The 21,330-nt window shown below is 44.7% G+C and overlaps 1 protein-coding gene across 1 annotated transcript; it reads right to left on the bottom strand.

The window, feature by feature from the left end:
• Positions 1–19,441: 19,441 nt before the first annotated feature.
• LOC147606287 (uncharacterized) lies at positions 19,442–20,694 on the bottom strand. The gene is made up of 2 exons (XM_086791920.1): positions 20,226–20,694; positions 19,442–20,139 (listed from the first exon to the last, which is right to left on the bottom strand). Exon 2 carries the CDS (start codon positions 20,137–20,139, stop codon positions 19,567–19,569), a length of 573 nt encoding a protein of 190 aa, XP_086648046.1. The 5' UTR covers positions 20,226–20,694; the 3' UTR covers positions 19,442–19,566.
• Positions 20,695–21,330: the final 636 nt, after the last annotated feature.

Genomic DNA, 21,330 nt, shown 5'->3' with positions numbered 1-21,330 from the left:
TGCTGTTTTTGTATCGAGGCATTAGCAAGACCATAATGCCGCGCCAATTTCCGAGTGTTGGTAAGGAACACTGGCCAAGCATGATAATCAGCCATGGACACTCTTGTGGAGAAATGTCGTATCAACTGACGCATATAAATATCAAAAACTTCATGCTCCAAAAAAGTGTGATTTAAGCGCAAAGGCAAGCGTCCCAACAAGCCTTTATATGCATCTACAGGATGATAGACCATTTCAAACACAAGCGGCCAATGATCCGACAAAACCTGTTGCTGATCAACCATCATAGTAAGAACCTCTGGCAAAAAGAGATCTTGATGTAAAATATACATCCTATCCAATCTAGCATAAGTGCCCCGAAACTGTTGTGAGACATAAGTGTAACCCCTTTCATCTGGATGCAACCAAGACCACATGTCTTGTTTTAGCGACCTTGCTGCAAAAGCTTCCCACGCCATTCTCTCCGGGCCATCCATTACAGAATGAGGCGACGTGGCTTGCTCCTCGGAGACACACATATTAAAGTCTCCCATCACAAAGCCAGGATGAGAGATTGAAAGAGCACACAAGTCATTCCACAACAAACGGCGTGCACGAGCATTATTTGGAGCATACACCCCTAGAAGCCATAAAGGCGTATCATCCCAAACAATCTGTATCACTAGAAATCTTCCATGAACATCTTGAATCACAAGAGAAGGCTGAAATTGCGAACGAACAGCAAACATAACACCTGACTGCGAAGCAGGATGTCCGCTGTAGAAAACATGAAACCCCTTATATACATAGGCTTTGCCAGCCAACTTATGCTGCTTATGTTCAACTACACACAAAACATCCCAACCATGATAAAATGTTGTACGCCAAAGCCTGAACTACTTTTGGCGCGAAGAAATACCCTTAACATTCCATTGTACAATTTTCATAATCCTTCCCAGAAAAGGAATCAACAAGGCCGTGTACTAGGCCCAGGACAATCTACCAAATCACGAACCTTTTGAAGCATTGCATTTTTAGACATGGTATTTGTGATCTCATATTGCCCTTGGAGTTCCCGAGCACGTGCTAAAGGGTAATGACCATCCCATGGCGAGATGACCTCACCCTTCGAACCAAACATAAGAGGCAATTGTTGTTGTGCCTCTTTTGTTAGGCGACTTCTAATAGGATAGCGTTCTACTCTATCCACCCCAAGAGCCCCTGAACCCTGAGAAAGTTGGCCTCCCGACCTCTCAATCCTGGTCTGTTGTTGGGCACCTGAACCCAAAGGGCGACGAGCATATGTATGGAAGGGCCCCTGATGAGTACGCAAAGGCCCCCGCCAAACAGTATCTGAGAAATCCCCCCGCGGGGCAACAAATCGTGTCTTTTTACCACGTACTTCCACCCATGGCTGCTCAACCTCATTCTGAACATCCACATGTACATCCATGTGCTGGGCATCATGTAAAGGAGCATCATGCTCATCTTCCACGGGCAACTGCCCATCAACGATATCCTTGGTAGCAGCAACTTGTTCTTTCTTAGGACATTCGGAGACAAAGTGGCCCATCTTACCGCATTTGAAACAGTGGCCAGCAAATGTATCCCACCTCAATTCATACATTAAAGGTTGCAGCCCAGCCATATTGACACGCAAATGTGTCGGCCTAGGTCTCCCAGTATCCCATAACATGCATAGACGATTTCGGTTTCTAGATGTCATTCGAGGTACCACCAAGACATCACCGATACCTCGCATGAGATCTGGTAAAACACGCCAAAACATTGGTGGGAATTGTTTCACTTCAACCCAAACTGGGCAAGCCTGGCGCAACATATCTTGGTACTCTGCCATAGGCTTCCACGGAACCACATGAACCAACTGCCCATCCAAAAAGAGTGGCACTTGCTCCAAGACTGCCCTACGGGCTTCCGAAGTGCGAAAAAGTATTTCATAAAAGCCTCTCGGACCATCATAAATCTCCGTGTTTAAAGCTAGGGACCTGACTTAGTCAAAAAGCTTGAGCTGCTACCTTCCACATCAAACCGCAAGATACTTGCCGGGTGTTGAGATATCGAGCTCTAGTGAGGCGGTGGACACTGATGACCCGCCTGGGGGATAGGCCCCACACTTACACCACTGGCATGTTTGGTGAGATCATGGGAGATATGCGGCCAGTGGGATGAGAGGCTGTGTGACAGCCATTCTAGAGACTGGCATAGTTATAGCGCCAGCTCATTTAGTCGGGTTCACACTATAGAGAACCCGTGTATGTATTGGTTGAGTACCTTTCATATTATGAGTACTCTTATCTTGTATATGGTGTGTGTTGAGTGTTGAGTAGAGAACAAGAAGATTTTCAGCCTCTCACCTTGTGTATTCTCTATTAGGGTTTTGTGAGTGTGTGTGTGTGCTTGCAAGAGCTCAAGCTCTCTTCCCCCCCTGCATCTTTTCATGGTATCAGAGCCTGGTTTGTGCTAAGGGCTGAGCTGCAAGCAAGAGAACCACAGGAAGCGGTACGAGAGTAAGAGCTTCAACCTCTCTTCCCTATTGTGTTGGTGACTACACCCTTGTCGGGAGCTCTACGGGAGGCACCGGCAAACGGTCTCTGATTGAGGAGCTTTCTTCACGGGAGTAAAGCTATAGGGCAACTATATAGTCCTATCAGACTGAAATTTTCGGGCCGAAAACGCGTTTCGGGCGTGTCTGGACCTCCGTTTTTCAGAAAGCAGGCGATTTCGAGCACTGCGGGTAAGCCATCGATTCTCTACAGAACTCTGTTTTAAGAACTGCAGGAAGACAGATTGACTGTGCAGACACTGTGGGTGCTGCAAAGAGGTCTACAGTTGCCATTGGGTGTATGTATGCACATTGAAGTCACTGGTTGTGACATTTGAGAGTACTACAGTACCGCTGTGAAGAAAATACTGCAGGTTGTGCAGAAAAACCAGAGTGCAGTTTCTGGTGAAATTGTGTGTTTGGCAAGATGTCTAATGATGGCATAACACAGATTGTGGCTGAGAAGCTGGATAAGAATAACTTCCATGCTTGGAGGTTCAGGTTGACAAATTTCCTGATGGGAAAAGGTTATTGGGACTACATAGAAGGTGAGCATGAAGAGGCACCGGAGATACCGGATATAAATCCGACTGCTGCAGATGTGAAAGAGTTTAAAGACTGGAACCAAGGAGCCAGGAAGGTTATGTATTGGCTTTCCATTAGTATACAGGACACCATGATTGGGCACATTCAGGATGCCAAGTCCCCCAAGGAGGCGTGGGACACCTTGGTAAAGCTTTATGAAACAAATACCAAGGCACGTAAGATACAGTTGAAGAATGAACTTCATACTGTGGAGAAAAAGAGCATGTCTGTGAATGACTATGCGTTGAAGATAAAGGGTATTGTGGAATCCCTTGCATCTATTGGTGTGTCAGTAGATGATGATGACAAGGTGGAAGTCTGTCTACGTGGTCTCGGGCCACAATACAAGGCGTTCAAGACGTCTATTCAGACTCGGAAAAACATTTCCAACTTTACAGATTTGGTGTCTATGCTGATTATCGAAGAGAAGAACTTGGGTGAAAACCAACAGTCTTCACAAAGCAAAAACAGTTCAGAGCAACAGGCCTTCTACATGAGTTCAGGAAGAGGACGAGGTAGAGGAGGCCGTGGACGCGGTCAAGGAGGTGGCCGAACAGGTAATCAGAATTATGGGCAGCAGCAGTAACAACAACAGTCCCAAAATCAACAACAACATTAACACACAGGTGGAAGAGGCAAATTCAGAGGCAAGGGGAGTCAAAGAGGCCGTGGAAATTGGCAAAGGCAATATAATGATACACGTGAATGCTATTATTGTGGTAAGCCTGGACATGTGCAGGCAGAATGTTATAAGAAGCAGGCTGACATGCAAAATGGGAAAGTGCAGCAAAACAACTATGCATCCTCCTCAAGCAGAAATAATGAGGACAATGAAAGGTGTATGCAGCATGTCGTGAATGCCATGTCTGAAAATGTTGATGCAGCACAAAAAGATAATGTATGGTATGTGGATTCAGGCGCTTCGAACCACATGACGAGTCATGGGGAGTGGTTCAAGGAGATGAAAAACCCGAAAAGACCAGGTTTTGTGGAAACAGGGGATGACACTGCTCATCCAATTGCCCACGTTGGAGATGTACCATTGTCTATGCAGGATGGCAAAGTGAAGTACCTTGCAGATGTACTTCATGTACCGAACATAACAAAGAATCTGGTTTCAGTTGGCTAGATGATTGAGCAAGGTTTGCAGGTTCGGTTTAACCCTGATGGGTGTTATGTTGAAGATTTCAAAGACAAGTGCAGGTTGGTTGCAAAAGGCAACAGAGTGGGTAGAATGTTTACGTTGAATGTAGACATGCCTGAAATGAGTGCTGCGATGTTTGCAAATGGTTCAGGAATTGTTGCAGATACAGACATATGGCATAAAAGAATTGGACATGTGAATGTGCAGAGATTGAAGTCTATGCAGACAAAAGGAATTGTGACAGGGCTGCCAAAATTTAAAGTGGAAGGTATACATAAAATCTGTGAAGCATGCCAATTTGGGAAGCAAACAAAGCATGTGTTTCCACGTAACAGATATATGAGCAGAAATGCACTAGATGTTGTGCATTCAGATGTATGGGGTCCTACGAAGACCATATCTATGGGAGGCTGCAGGTATTATGTGACTTTCATTGATGACCACACAAGGAAAGTGTGGGTATATTTCATGAAAGAGAAGAGTGAGGTGTTCACTCACTTTCAGAACTTCAGAGTTTTGGTTGAAAAGCAAACAGGGAAATATGTCAAGTGCCTAAGGTCAGATGGAGGGGGAGAATACTTCTCCAATGAGTTCTCTGAATTTTTGAAGAAGAATGGTATTCGGAGACAGTTCACATGCAGATACACTCCGCAGCAAAATGGAGTTGCTGAGCGGAAAAACAGGCACATTGTTGAGATTGCACGAGCATTGATGGAAGAGAAGAATATGCCACATTGCTATTGGGCTGAGGCTGTTTCTACAGCAGTATACATCATGAACAGGACTCCAACTGCAGCCATACATGATGTAACTCTAGAGGAGAGGTTTACTGGCAGAAAACCAGATTTGTCTCATCTGAAAGTCTTTGGATGCATTGCATATGTGCATGTGCCAGATGAGCTGAGAACTAAGCTGGACCCGAAAGCTGAAAAATGTGTATTTATTGGATACTCCCTTGAGCAAAAGGGATACAGGTGTTATAACCCTGCTACACGTGAGTTGAGGGTAAGCAGGGATGTTGTGTTTGATGAGATGAGCAGCTGGTATGTTGCTGGAAAAGAAGTTGTTGGGGCTGATGTGAGTGAAAGTGTGGTTGCACAGAATGCAGGTCAGCAATCACAGTCTTTGAGTGGACCAGGAGAGTCCTCATCTAGTGGGTCTGTTGATAGACCATGGAGTGGCAGGCTGCGTCATAATACCAGTCCTGCAAATGTGATTACTACATCACGTAAAGGAAAAGAGAAAGTGGTTGAGCCCCTTGGTATGCCTGACATTTCTGCAGGGCATTCTCATGTTGATGGAGAGTCTAGTGGCTCAGATATAAGCCTTGATGAGGAGCTTGGGATCCCAGCTATGAGAACACCTGGTGTAAAGAAGGCTATGGAAGCCATGAATGAAAAGCTGCGAAGATCTGGGAGAGTAAGAAATCCTGTGCAGAGATTTACCTATGATGGTTATGTGGCACATCACTATGCATATATGGCAAAGGTTGTGCAGGTTGTTGAGCCCACATGCATTGATGAGGCTGTTGGAAATATGTGTTGGGAGAAAGCAATGGACGAGGAGATGGATGCACTATATGGAAATGAAACTTGGGATTTAGTGCAATTGCCTGAAGGCAAGAAAGCCATTGGATGCAAGTGGGTGTACAAAGTAAAGCATAACAGTGATGGAAGCATAAACAGGTACAAGGCTAGATTGGTAGCCAAAGGATATGCGCAGACATATGGGATTGATTATGAGGAAACTTTCAGCCCAGTTGCCAAGATGGCAACGGTGAGAGTTGTGATAGCAGTGGCTGCGTCAAAGCAATGGTCTTTACATCAGATGGATGTAAAGAATGCATTCTTGCATGGGGATTTGCAAGAAGAGGTGTATATGTTGCAGCCACCTGGATACGAGGATGTGGGTCACCCCGAGCATGTTTGCAGGTTGAAGAAAGCCTTGTATGGCTTAAAGCAAGCACCAAGAGCATGGTCTGACAAGATTTCTGAATATCTTGTCACTATTGGCTTTCATGTAGCCAATGCAGATTTCTCATTGTATGTGAGACATGGTGATAGAGGAGTTGTGCTTGTTGTCATCTATGTAGATGACTTGATCATTACGGGGGACCATGATGCAGAGATCTTTGATGTAAAGATCTTGCTAAGACAGAAGTTTGAGATGAAAGATCTGGGGGAGCTCAGATATTTCTTGAGCATTGAGGTGATTAGGTCACCACATGGTATTGGATTACTGCAGAGAGAGTATGGCTTGGACATGTTGTCCAAGTATGGTATGACAGGCTGTAAGCCTATTTCTGTGCCATTGGATCAGAATGGCAAGTTGAGTGCAGATTCAGGAGAGATCTTGGAGGATCCTACTATGTATAGGCGCATAGTAGGAAGTTTGATCTACATGACGATCACCAGACCAGATTTGAGCTATGCTGTTGGGTTGGTGAGTCAGTTTATGCAGGTTTTACGGAAACCGCATTTGGATGCAGTGAGACGCATACTGAGGTATGTGAAGTCTACTTTGCGTTGTGGACTATTCTATGAGACTGGGACAGAGATATGTGTACATGGGTACACAGATGTTGATTGGACTGGTAGTATCTCAGATAGAAGATCTATATTCATGTTTTCTTTGGGGAGTGCTGCTGTGACTTGGAGCAGCAAGAAGCAGCCTACGGTTGCTCTATCCAGTACAAAGGCCGAGTACAGGGGAGCTGCTATGGCAGCATGTGAGGTAGCTTGGTTGAGAAAGCTACTTGCAGATTTGGGTCTATCAGTGGATAGACAAGTTGTCATTTTCTGTGACAACATTAGCAGTATACAGTTGGCCAGGAACCCAGTCTTTCATGCTCGTACGAAGCACATAGAGGTCCACTACCACTTCGTCAGAGAGAAGGTCTTGGCAGGAGACCTTGACCTTGTTTATGTCAGCACAGAGGATCAGGTAGCTGACATCTTCACCAAAGCATTGGGTACAGAGAAGCTCCGCAGATTCAGGGCTTCGCTTGGTGTACATGAGATGGAGTTGAGCTCGAGGGGGAGTGTTGAGATATCGAGCTCTAGTGAGGCGGTGGACACTGATGACCCGCCTGGGGGATAGGCCCCACACTTACACCACTGGCATGGTTGGTGAGATCATGGGAGATATGCGGCCAGTGGGATGAGAGGCTGTGTGACAGCCATTCTAGAGACTGGCATAGTTATAGCGCCAGCTCATTTAGTCGGGTTCACACTATAGAGAACCCGTGTATGTATTGGTTGAGTACCTTTCATATTATGAGTACTCTTATCTTGTATATGGTGTGTGTTGAGTGTTGAGTAGAGAACAAGAAGATTTTCAGCTTCTCACCTTGTGTGTTCTCTATTAGGGTTTTGTGAGTGTGTGTGTGTGCTTGCAAGAGCTCAAGCTCTCTTCCCCCCTGCATCTTTTCACCGGGGCTATTCAAACGGCCGCCAAGTATCCCTATGGCCGCCCTAGGTAACAAGCACGGTATCGCGTACCTCGCGTGGCCGCCCCTCGTTGACTAGGTCACTCCGGCTTATATGGCCGAGGGGTTGTCCTTAAGCGGCCATTGCGTGCTAAGGAGATGGGCAAAATAGCAGGCCGTCAGCTCACTGTAGGGTCGTTCTTCATACTCCAGGGTTGTCAAGCCTCAAAAGGCCATGATATAAAGTAGTGGGCTGCCAAAGGTTTAAAAGGCCACGAGCTTACTCATACGAGGCCGTCCCAAGAAACTGAAGGGTTACCTTCTCACTCTATGGGCCACCCGTGCTCCTACGTGTAGGGTTGTGAGCTTTTTGTATCAGGCCTTGACACTCTTATTTGCTTGCGGGCGAGCCTTGTGTCTGGCGCGTATGTGGCCTCTGCTAGTGCCGTGAAGGTGATGATGTGTTGGTGGTGGCGCCGCACGAGGTGATGAGATGCTGTGTGATATGTGTGCGTACCATAAAGTGAGGTGTATGTGAGATAGGAGCGGTGTGCGTGAGCGTGAGCGCAATAAGATGGACGTGTTAGGTGCGGTGAATGCAATGAATGCTGTGAGTGAGGTGTCAGAGGTGCGTGCATGCAATGATATGGTGTGGTGCATATGATGATGTGTACTAACTAAATGCAGATGCTCGTGCTGTGTATGATGTGTGTGTGCCCGGACAAGTGTACGGGGTGTCTAACTAGCCGTGCGTGCAGTGCAAGTGCTAGATACCTACGGTTGTTACAAGAACGAGTCTCAAGTGGGTACCCAAACTACAAAAACAAGAGGTACAATGAAGTACCAAATGAGCTTCTAAAGAAGGAACCAACACACACAATATCAATGGGGGCCCTAGAATATCCGCATAAAACAGGGGTAACAAAATATATGAACCCCATAGGTGTGTGTAAATACTTTAAGCGGGACGTGACCCTAGAAGGCAGGGCACTTTTTCCCTCTTTAGGAGGTTTTTTACCCTGACCATATGTAAATAAATAATTCATTGTCCCATTTTTGGTTTCTTTTGTTTTCTTATTTTATTTTCTTTTCACCAGCTTGTAAGGGAAAGCACCTACAGGGCACAAAAGAAAAGAACACACACAAAGAAGTTTTGAGCTTAAAAGAAGAACGACTAGGCAACTAGACACATTGTTCTTTGCACAAAAAAGAGAATGGCGATAGAATTATGCAGGGAAAACCGGTAAACGGCTCTGCATAATACAGGTTAGGTAGCCACAAGAAGAAAAGGGCACAGGCACAAGTAGACTGCACTAACTTCTAGATCTTTTTTGAAGATGTCTACTTCGACGAGACCCAGAGGCATTGAAGACGCAACCATGGCTACTTTCGAGATGGATAAGGAGGACGTGAGGATTGCAAATCAGAAGTTTATCCTCCTCGATGTCCTGCATCAACATAATGTGGACCTCTATCAGTTGTCCTTCCACGACAAAGAAGGCACAAAGCATGAGATATTGTTCATGCCGGCAGAGGTTCAGGAACTTGGAAAGAGAGACGAATATCACCACTTCTTCCATAGGGTGAGCCTGGACAACTACTTTCATTTACCTCCTTGTGGGGTAGACATCAGAAGAGCTCACGAGTTGATGACAACTATGGATGATATGGGAGATGCAACCCTGACCGGCAAAGAAGGCGACACAATTCAAGTCAACATCAGTGTCGGAACAATTTCAGAAGCCTTACAGGTCCCGATGCTTGGCACAAAGGTCTGGCCAAAGATATCAAGACAGCAGAATGACCTGATATACACGCCGAGAACCTCAACCGCTGGCAGGAAATTGATTGATCATATAGCGGATCCAGCTCTCGGGAAAGCACTCAGGTACTGCATGCAGCACTTCCAGATAGGCAAACCTGACTGATATAACCGAGCCAATGCGAGATTTCTATTCACATTAGGCAGTGCAGGCAAAGTGCGACAGGCTTTTGACTGGTCCAACTTTGTGTTGGATGAGCTACATAGAGCTGTCAAGAAAAACAGGAACAAGCCTCAACTTGCCTTGTATGGAGGAGAAGTGCTCACCAGGATTGCGTATTCGGCCCTGGGAATCAAGGAACTACCGGCAGCAGCCAAACAAAGATACATGGAGAAGATTTGCAAACCGGTAGCCGAAGAATCACAAGCGCCAAGGAAGCCCAAGAAGAAGAAGGCTATCCAAGAGCCCGTAGTAGAATCACTGCCATCATCAAGCAAAGATGAAGAACAACCGGCGGAACCGACTGAAGCACTGGTGGAATCAAGTGCACACAGGGAACAAGCAACGCAGATCACGCAGGACATCATGACAGGATATGTCTCCACTGTGTCTTCAAGTACAATGATCAGGTAGTGGGACATAACTGAAGCATGGAAATCACAGAAGAGCGGAATGTTCCCCAAACAGAGCTACGCCCTAAGCCACAAAAAGAACGGCTTGGAAAAGGAAGAGGAAAATCTCTAGAGCGCCTTACGCCACCATCAGCCGAGGCCAGCATCATTCCTACCCCGGGGGTGAGACATCTCACCGCGGCAGAACAACTAGGAGGGGGGGAAGAATCAGACTCTGATAGGGAAATTGAACAACTCCTAGAAATCCCCTCGCCAAGGCCAACAGGGTCACAAGCACCATCAGAAGGTCATCTGTCACCCGAAAGGGAGCTCACGCCTAAGGATGGCCAACACGAAGACGGAGCCAGGGAGAAAACCCCAGAAGAAAGACAAGAAGACCGCATAGGTTCCCTTGGAACAACCATCTCAAGTCTTCTGGAGGAACTGCTAGAGCGTAGAAGACAAGAGGTCACAGAGTATGAAGAGGAGAAGAATCGTCTCATAGACGAAAAGGATGAAGTCATCGGACATGCAAATGATCTGATGCTCACCAACCAACTTAAGGAGTCTCAAGTTATGGTGACTCACCTACAAGCAAAGCTGAAAACCCAAGAGGAACAAAATGGAGATATCAACAAGCAACTGGGCGAATTAGAGAGCACCAAGGAGCTCCTGGTTTACTCAAAGGAAGTTGGAGACATCAGAGAATTTCGTCCGAGAGCTCATCAGAAAACAACCACCTACGACCTCTCAGTCTGCCACAACTTCGACACAGGTGGACCCAGAAGCAGCAAAGCTGAAGACAAAGTGTGCTCAACTTGAAGCACAAGTCCAAGAATGGGAAAGAAAATACGAAGAGGAGGTACAACAGCTACGAGCCCAGATCAATTCCTATCAGCAAGCCGCCGTCATACCTCCTATCACTTCTACGACTCCAGTACCAGAAGAGGGAACATCACGACAACCAGACCCTCCTTCTCCAGTCCCCTTAGAGCATCATTAGATATCACCACCAAGGGGAGGTGACTGCCTAGAGTCACCAATCAGGGCGTTGAGTTCTCACTTGACAGCAAGCAGTCTCTACGCACGCAGAAACGAGGAATGGGAAGAGCAGGTATACAGGTCTGCTTGCCATGCATACATGACATCACAGGACCTAACAGAGTATGTTATGCCAACTCTACCCTACTCACTCCTCAAGAGAGACACCGAGCTGTACAAGCAAGAGAACGCGATGAGCAATGATCCGACCCTCATAGGCGGATATGAAGACACTCCAGCTGAAGCTTTCAACACGAGTGCCTTCAACAAAGACACAGCCCCACTGGAGAAGAGTTTGGTTCAGAAGCCACCCCTCTTCAGCAATATGGTATCAGAGAGCCCCAAGGGAGATGCGGATAGATCCTTCCTTCTGCCCTATCAAGAGAAGAAGAACCTGGGAGGACTTCCGATGACTCACAGCACAAAGCCCTCAATGGCTCAACTACCCGGCTATGATAGCTCCGCGTGGAAACCCCACAGAGAAGTATATCATCAAGACGCTTGAGCAGAATGTCAATTGCTCAGGGATGTCCCAGACTTCACATGTAAGATGTTTGTGAAGAACCTCCAAGACAAACTATGAAAGTTTGTACTTTCTATAGAGACAACCACGATGTGGTTGATTTCCCTCACACAAAGGTCAAAAGAGGTTTTTATGAGGACTGTACTATTAAGCACTTGTTTGTGGATTGTCTGAAGAATCTTGCTCTTAAAGTGAAGATCGTTAAGTCGGTAGGGGTCAATACAGCACTCGGTTCCTCAGAACAAGAGGAACATGTGCCACTTAACGTTATAACTCAGGCACAAGCCTTGAAAGAGGCTAAAGACAAGGGCAAAGAGGTAGAGAAATCTGGGGAGAGCTCGAGCCAAGCAACAAAGAACAAGAGAAATTCGTGGAAAGCACAAAAGGCTCGGCACCAAAGCCCGCATGCAAAAGGAGAAACAAGAGCTTGAGGCTGCGAAACGATTATCAGAGATTCAACCCTCTGTCCTTGAGAATCAGCCCAAGCCACAAGTTGAGGCACAAAAAGATTCCTCATCAGGCAACTCAGATCTTGTAGACAAGGTTTTCAAACCTTTAAAGACAATGCTCGATGCATTTGAAACAAGACTGATGTCAAAAGGCCAAACACAAGAGGAAAGATGGAGGGCAGATCCTAATCATGCCCTTGAGAAACAAAGGTTGGACGTGCACATTAACTTAGTCAAAGCTGTCCAAGCTCTGATAGAGAAGACAAACGTTCACCCACCTCAAGAACCAAAATAAGGAATAAATTTGGTTGAGGGTTGACACATTGAACGTATTGAATACAGGGAAAAAGTGCCAAAAGCGGCACCTCCACAACCACAGGATCTAGCCGTAGTACCAGAGGTCAATGAAAAATGGCCTGAGGAACTATGGAATGAGGTCCGTGAGGTGAAGGATGGTGGTCTAACTCTAGACCCTGCACCATTTTGAGAGATTGATGCTATTGAACAAAAGGAAGATGTGGATGAAGCATCTAGAGATGTACTGGTAGGTTCAGACGAATCTGAGAGCTCCAAGGCTGCTTCCTTGAGAACTCTACCATCCTATCTAGGTAGCTACAAGAGCCAATCAATCGTCAAGAAACTTCCCTCACTCTGGAATTTCTTTAAGCCACGAATGCTGAACACGAAGGAAGTTCAGACACTTCCGTCAAATGTACTTTGAAGCTAGCAGATTTCCTGAAAGTCAAACTAGAATTGTGGCCAGAAGTGGGTAAAAGCTTCACAAAAATGGGAGTTGACTGTGACATCCCTTCCTTATCAAAGGAGGTGGAAAGTCTAGACAACAAAGATGTTGAAACAATTCCCATTAATAAAGTTGGAGAATATTGTGAAAGACACGTGGTATTAAAACCATGGCTATACTTGACAATGGAGCAAGAGTTGCCATTGCTACTACAAAGGCAATATGGACAAAATGGGGAAGGCCTGCCATCACAAAAACTCGATCGAAGTTGCAGTTGGCGGATGGCCACATTGAAGAGCCAATAGGATTGCTCGAACATTTACCTGTCACTTCTTGTGGCATAAAATACGAGCATACCTTTGTTGTTGTGGATTTTGGCAAAAGATCCGCCTATGATATAATCTTGGGTCGTCCATTCATGAGACAACTCAAAGTGATCCAAGATTGGGGATTTGACCCTGTCTACTTAAGGCAAAAAAAGTGCAATCAATAGAGTGAATGCTAGAGATCACTCCTATAGAGATGTTGCCAACACACCAGTAGATAATTTTGAATCAACCACTAAGGTTGGTTTGAAACTTATTCTAGGGAAATTCAAGGGCAAAATTACTCTGTGGATGTGTGGAGCATCTCAGCAAGGAATCATCAAAGATGATGATTGCACTGATAATGGGCTCCAAGATGATACAGAGCTTTACAAAGAAGAGCCCTACATTGAAGAAGAATTTGACCAATATGAATTGGATCAACTTCTTGGTGTAACGGGCACATATGATGAGCGAACCCCTACAATGTTCTGTGATGAATATGGCAATGACATCATGCCAGTCATGATGATCACTTGTTTCCAAGGAGCTATCAAGGAAGAAGAAACAGGTGATGCTATGAACCAAGCATGTAAAGAGAAAGGCAAGCAAAAGTTACCAGAGATAGAGCTACACATTCAAGGAAGAAGAAACAGGTGATGCTATGAGCCAAGCATGTAAAGAGAAAGGCAAGCAAAAGTTACCAGAGATAGAGCTACACATTCAAAGTGACCAAGAGAGTGACGTGAACTTAGAACCATTCATTGTGGTTCACCTTGGCACTACCAGAATATCTCAGTACGCTCTGCTAGATCCAAAGGCACATCACAACTCCATTGGACTTAAAGAGTTTAAACGTGACGATAATGGACTCCTCTCAGGAGAAGGTCCATTCTCTGGGTTATGCGGATATCCCAATGTCTATCAATGACATTGAGGTTAATCATAGGTTTCATGTCCTGCCATCTCATATGGCTACTGCAGAAGTTGTTTTGGAAAGACAGTGGCAGAAAAGATATAGAGCATGCCTAGACTGGGAGAACAACAAAATTTCTTTTAGCAATGGATCTCAACAATCCTAAGAGGAGAGCAGCATTCCAGCTGAGGAGAAACAAGCTCTACTTCCACAAGGTTGTGAGTCACATGGTGAGGTGGACAATAAGGTCATTGAAGCCAGACCATCCACTTCAACCAAGGTTTCACAAGTGTGGATAGCAAAAAGAGCCCCTGTTGAACCACCGCCAATACTTCCTCCAACAATCTCTTCTTCACCACCACAACCACGGCTCCAAAATAGGTGTTGAAGCTAACCTAGGTACCAAAAACCAAGACAACTACAACAAAGGCATCCCAGGCTTCAATTCCTAAACCTTCACAAGGCTACAGTAGAAAGAAAGGTATGGGTACCTAAGAAGCTGCTAGAAAAGAACCCTAGGCAGATTTGGATTCCCAAGTCAGAGGTCAACCCAGCCTCAAAAAAACAAACGATCAAAGCCTTGCCAGTCACCAACAAATGAATGAGCTCAACGAAGGAAGCGACAACAAAACCACAACAAAAAAGGTACCAAAAATAGAGCAGCCCAACGTAACAAAAATTTGGGTCTTGAAAAGGACTGTTCAAGCACAACAGGGACACAGAATGATTTGGATTCCCAAAAGGAGTCACCACCATGAGGTAAAGAAAGTCCGTACTTCCGAAAAGAGGTGTACACCAAACGTTCAACGTACAAGTAAGTACATCCAACCAACGACAAAAAGAAGGGTTCCCAAGAAATTGGCTCAGGCATAAGAAAAATGTAGCCACATGTGGATCCCAAAAAGGATCCAAGAACCTGTACCAAAGCTGCCAAAAAACAAAACGAAGAATCACCGACGTTCAGCGTCATGGCTAACAAAGCAGACCGAGAAGCCCATCAAAAAAGTTTGGGCCCCGAAGAAACAACCTCAGGTTGTTACCAACATGATAACATATAAGTGGGTACCCAAATAGGCAAAGAAGGTACCTCAACCTACCAAAGAGGTCAAAAAGGTGGAACCAATAAAACCCAAAAAGGTTTGGGTTCCTATTCAGGCAAAAAAGGCCATAGAGTCTCCCACGATGGTTAGATCCATGATGACATGCGAACCAATGGGCAGACTTACAGGTACAGGTACCTCAACGAAGGACAACCAAGAACGACAAAACAATGTAAAACATGCAGTAGAATCGTTCTTGGATCTCCTCGACTTTGAAAGCTCATGAGCCAATCAAGCTCATGATCCCCATCTAGCACAACATGTTGTTATTACTGCTATAGGGCCACATTACACGGCCGTGCATAGACACTAAAGTTCAAATCCCATGCAGATGCACAATCATCTGGCCAGATAAAACAAAGGCTAGGTGGGGAGGAGGCATTCTAAATGTGGACTCCAAAAGTTATATCTATTACAGGCATCATTTTGTGTTGATTTTTCCATTTTAAACCCCATAGGTGTGTGTATATATCAATAAACAAGAACTGACCTTAGGAAGGTCGGGGTACCTTTTCCCTCACTAGGAGGTTTTTTCCCCTGATAATGTATATAAACTGGTCACCTTCCTCCTTTTTCTTGTTTGTTTTTCTTTTGTGTTTCACAATAAATACCTCACGAGGAGCACCGCGATGATCTATAAGCAAAAGGCAACTCTACACAGCGCTCCTCTACCTAACCATCAGACCAACATCACTCCAAGGAACAAAAATGGTATGTGTACACTTCAAGAGCCATCTTCAAAACTTCCATCTCAAATCTAATAGGTAACAGGTCTTCAAGCAAAATCTCAGGCTACCATAGGGAAAACTGGAAAAAACGGCTCTGTGAGCAGCTAGAATAGGTTAACAGGTACATGAGAAAAATACAGGTATTGGGACCACATAGAACAAAACCGACAAGTCATACCTATACAAGGTGTAGAAACAGGTCATCTTCTCCAATTTACAGGTCAATAGGTCATCAATCTAGATCACCAAGCTCTTCAAATCAAACAGGTGCTGAAGGTACCACAACTACAGGAGTCTAGTAATAATGACCGACTGTAAGATTCCCAGGTCAAGAAATATATTTTAATATAAGAAAAATGTTCTTTTTAGTGTGCTCCTTTAAATACCCCCCCCTGGACCCCTATCTGAGTTAACCCCCGGGGACCCCCCCGGGAATCCCCGGGGCCCGGGTAAAATTTTTCAAACCCATTTTTGAGAGATAAAAATTGGGATTGGCATCTTCATATCGCTTGAGAAAAATCATGCTCGTTTGGCTCTTCGGGTAGGTTCAAACCGCATAAAAATCGGGCCGGTAAATGTCCCTCAATCGGGCCGGATACAGGGGCCAGATTCTAGCACCGGTAAAATTGGTGAGAACCTTAATTAAAAGGGTCTAATCGGAGGTGTCTCAGTAAAGTTGAGAGGTGGCCCAGTTAAAATGGAAAAGGAAGAGGTGGTTCAGTGAGTCATTGAGTTAACTGGGTAGACTTAGTTAGGTGGAAAGGGGACATGGCCATCTGAGGTGAGTCACAGGGCAGGACACCTCACCAGGACACATGGATGAAGGCGCCTCCTTCAAACTGCCACCTCAGCATGCATTTTCACCTATAAAAGGACCCAGGCACCCCCCCCAGAGCTACACAGGATACCGAACCCGCACGAAGATTCTGCCGAGACCAGAGGAGCCCGCACGAGCAAGGAGGTTCTGCCGGAGTCAGCTCTCGTATAGCACGGGAATCTTGCCGAAGGAGTCTAGCCAATTCTCTCTCCTCCTCTTCCCCGAGTACGAAGGTATAATTGTGGGATTCTGCTCGTGTTTCTTTCTCTCTCTCTAGCTCCCGAGGAGGTCCCCTCCTTTCACTTCTCTCTAGCTCCCGAGGAGGACCCACCTTCTCTCTTCCTTCTATGCCAGAGAGGGAACCTTCCCTCTAGCTCTCCTACGCCCGAGGAGGAGCCTTTTTCCCTAGCTTCTATGCCGATGACATCCCGAGCCAAATTGCCTTTTTCTAGCTCTTTTCCCAAGCCAAAATACTGCCCTTGCTTCTCGAGGGAAGAATCACCTACACTTCTTCCCGTAGCATCTTCCCTAGGATGCAAAAATCAACCCAGAATTTACCCTTCTTTTGAGTGTTTTATTAGTAGAGATTACATCCCAATTTTAAGATGATTTTGTGAAGTTTTTACCATATGTAAAAGTGCTGGCATCTCATCTTATTTGAGGGTCAAAAAAATTCATCACAGGATGCATCCAGTTTCAATTTCATAGATGCATAATATAAGCTTAGGTCTGGGATCAAAAGATCCCTATTTCTCTCATGCTTTACCTTATTGAGGGAAGTCCTTGACATCCCGTAGAAATTACATCCCAGCATCTACAAAAGTTATCCCGAATCCCTTCATCTTTTAGGGATTTTTGACCTTCCCTGTATAGGAAAGGTAAGTAGGAAACTAAGATGCTAATCACATGAAATTTTCTGATTTTAAGCAAGCTAATTCTCAATTGATTTAAGTTGGAAAAAAGTGATTAGTAAGCATCTTAATTAGGATCAAAATTTACCTTGAAATCATTGCTTGTTTAGCTCCCGAAATCTGACCGTAGCTCTAGCACTTTAAGGGGCGAAAGGAAGGGAAAAACTTAGGGTAGATAAGTAAATTATCTAAGATGTTAGTCTATCTTTAGAAAAGGATTAAGTGCATAGCATTTGTATGACATCCCCCGCACATCTTAGGTCTTTTAGGGTTAGCTAATTATAGGGTTTTCTTGTTTGTCCATCCACAAGCACTATGGAATTTGGAGTTGTCATTTTGCATTGCCTGCTGGTTTCAAAGCTTTCTTAAGCATTTTGCACATCTTTTCAATTGAATTGATTTGCGTTCTTCAAAAGTTTGACCGTAAGTCTCAATCCTTAACTACCGTTATTTTGCAACAACATTAGGTTGATAGCAGCTTAGCTCTTTTTCTTAGGCAGTAGTCAGCATAATGCCGTTTCTTCTCAAGAAGGCTTGCAGGATCTTACTGATGATAGGTCCTTTCTTTAATCATCTGGATTATGCTGATTGAAATACCTTTCTTCTAGAAATGCATCAATAATAGCATGGATGACAGCAATTTTAGATCCGTAATTTGTCCTGGAGTTGTAGACTGGATTTGAATCCAATCATCTGGATCAGAAGCTAAATTTAGCAACAAATGTTAATACTGCTAGTTTAGAGCTCTCTTTATTCAGTAGTAATTTTGTTGCTTTTCATATCTGTTTAGCTTTCAAGGGCCATCCAGTGCCGAAAATGCAAGGATGTATGAGGCTCTACTCAATTTAATTTAGCTTTGATCTTGTTGCACTCTAAAGCTGCAATTCTTCTGGTAGATGTTTTGCAAGTTGACACAACCAACGTACTTAGTGGAAGCAATGGTTTCTAGCACTGGCCTTTAAAGCACCTAATCATGCTTGTTCAGTTTTACATGTGTTTATTTTGTTACCATGGTGTGTTAGTGGTGTGAGTGCAAGCTGGTCAGTGGTAACAGAACTTGTGACTCTAGCCTTGAATTTATCTTCTAAGCAGGTGTGAATCTATACTTCAAGTTGGGATCAATTGCTCTGTTAAACGGTTCTGTATATACCTACCATTATTGTTTGTTTGTGTTGCAGATGCCGCGGTCTGGAGCTCACGGGATTAAATTGCCTCTGAAAGTGAGGAGAGAGATGGTGAAGGCAGGAGCAGTTGAAGAAAAGAATCCCGAAGAATCTCTATACCTTCTCCGCATTGGGGATAGGACATCCTCTAGGGCATGGTCTATATATCGGGACTGGGTCAACAAGCTGGATAATGCAGATCCGAATGTCATATTAGGATTTGCCCCTTCCATGGACATTGCAAATTCTGTCCTGGTGCCCAACCTTGCATTGGTAGGACCGTTGTTATGCGATGTTTCGTGCATAATGGTGCACATGTCGCGAGTCACTATTCAGGCTTTTGGAGCTGGTCTACCACCGATTCCTCCCCCACTCCATGTTGTTCCAATGGTGGTTCAGTTTCACCATGCGAATGTTGCAACCATAGCACTCGTGGAACAACTACAGAGCCCGCCAGCCAACTATCCTGGCCTATCCTCTCTTCATCCAGGCAGTTATATATGCCATCTATTTTACCTGTAGGACATCTGCAGCAGTCAATGTGGCCGTCTTTAAATCTTAAAGACAGCCACAATGCACGCAACTCTAGCAGGGCATTTTGTGTGTTTCACAGTTTTAAAAAACTGTCAATTTTGGTAATTTGTGGGTAATTACAGTGTTTGAACATCTGTTGTAAAGAACATCCAAAATATGTGTAAAATGGCCATGTTCTTTACAACAGATGTTCAAACACTGTAATTACCCACAAATTACCAAAATTGACAGTTTTTGAAAACTGTGAAACACACAAAATGCCCTGCTAGAGTTGTGTACATTGTGGCTGTCTTAAAGATTTAAAGACGGTCACATTGACTGTTGCAGATGTCCATTGATAAAACAGATGGCATATATAACTGCCTGGATGAAGAGAGGATAGGACAGGATAGTTGGATGGCGAGCTCTGTAGTTGTTCCACGAGTGCTATGGCTGCAACATTCGCATGGCGAAACTGAACCACCATTGGAACAGCATGGAGTGGGGGAGGAATCGGTGGTAGACCAGCTCCAAAAGCCTGAATAGTGAATGGCGACATGTGCACCATTATGCTCGAAACCTCACGTAACAACGGCCCTACCAATGCAAGGTTGGGCACCAGGACAGAATTTGCAATGTCCATGGAAGGGGCAAACCCTGATATGACATTCGGATCTGCATCATCCAGCTTGTTGACCCAGTCCCGATATATAGACCATGCCCTAGAGGATGTCCCATCCTCAATGCGTAGAAGGTATAGAGATTCTTCGGGATCCTTTTCTTCAATTGCTCTTGCCTTCACCATCTCTCTCCTCACTTTCAGAGGCAATTTAATCCCATGAGCTCCAGACCGCGGCATCTGCAACACAAACAAACAATAATGGCAGGTATATACAGAACCGTTTAACAGAGCAATTGATCCCAACTTGAAGTATAGATTCACACCTGCTTAGAAGATAAATTCAAGGCTAGAGTCACAAGTTCTGTTACCACTGACCAGCTTGCACTCACACCACTAACACACCATGGCAACAAAATAAACACATGTAAAACTGAACAAGCATGATCAGGTGCTTCAAAGGCCAGTGCTAGAAACCATTGCTTCCACCAAGTAGGTTGGTTGTGTCAACTTGCAAAACATCTACCAGAAGAATTGCAGCTTTAGAGTGCAACAAGATCAAAGCTAAATTAAATTGAGTAGAGCCTCATACATCCTTGCATTTTCGGCTCTGGATGGCCCTTGAAAGCTAAACAAATATGAAAAGCAACAAAATTACTGCTGAATAAAGAGAGCTCTAAACTAGCAGCATTAACATTTGTTGCTAAATTTAGCTTCTGATCCAGATGACCGGAATTCAAATCCAGTCTACAACTCCAGGACAATTACGGATCTAAAATTGCTGTCATCCATGCTATTATTGATGCATTTCTAGAAGAAAGGTATTTCAATCAGCATAATCCAGATGATTAAAGAAAGGACCCATCATCAGTAAGATCCTGCAAGCCTTCTTGAGAAGAAACGGCATCATGTTGACTATTGCCTAAGAAAAAGAGCTAAGCTGCTATCAACCTAATGTTGTTGCAAAATAACGGTAGTTAAGGATTGAGACTTACGGTCAAACTTTTGAAGAACGCAAATCAAATTGAAAAGATGTGCAAAATGCTTAAGAAAGCTTTGAAACCAGCAGGCAATGCAAAATGACAACTCCAAATTCCATAGTACTTGTGGATGGACATGCACGTTCTGATGAAGGGGGGACTGTGGAGCAATGGAGCAAAGTTGTGAAGCATAATCCACCTTTATTTTTAGTGAAACGGACACACACACAGAAAAAGGAGAGATGAGTAACCTTTCGCAGGTGAAATGCGGGAAAGCACAGCTGAGGGACTTGTAAGGTAGCAGCCAGAGACCAGAACCGAGCGGGGGAACTGTGAGAGAGGCAAACTTGAAGTATAGATTCACACCTGCTTAGAAGATAAATTCAAGGCTAGAGTCACAAGTTCCGTTACCAGCTTGCACTCACACCACTAACACACCATGGCAACAAAA

The sequence above is a fragment of the Cibotium barometz genome, chromosome 57, assembly GCF_041138505.1.
Source record: "Cibotium barometz isolate CiBa-2024 chromosome 57, ASM4113850v1, whole genome shotgun sequence".
In the NCBI taxonomy this organism is placed as follows: Eukaryota; Viridiplantae; Streptophyta; class Polypodiopsida; order Cyatheales; family Cibotiaceae; genus Cibotium; species Cibotium barometz.
The sequence above is the reverse complement of the archived record's forward strand: the minus strand, read 5'-3'. Positions and strand labels throughout refer to the sequence as shown.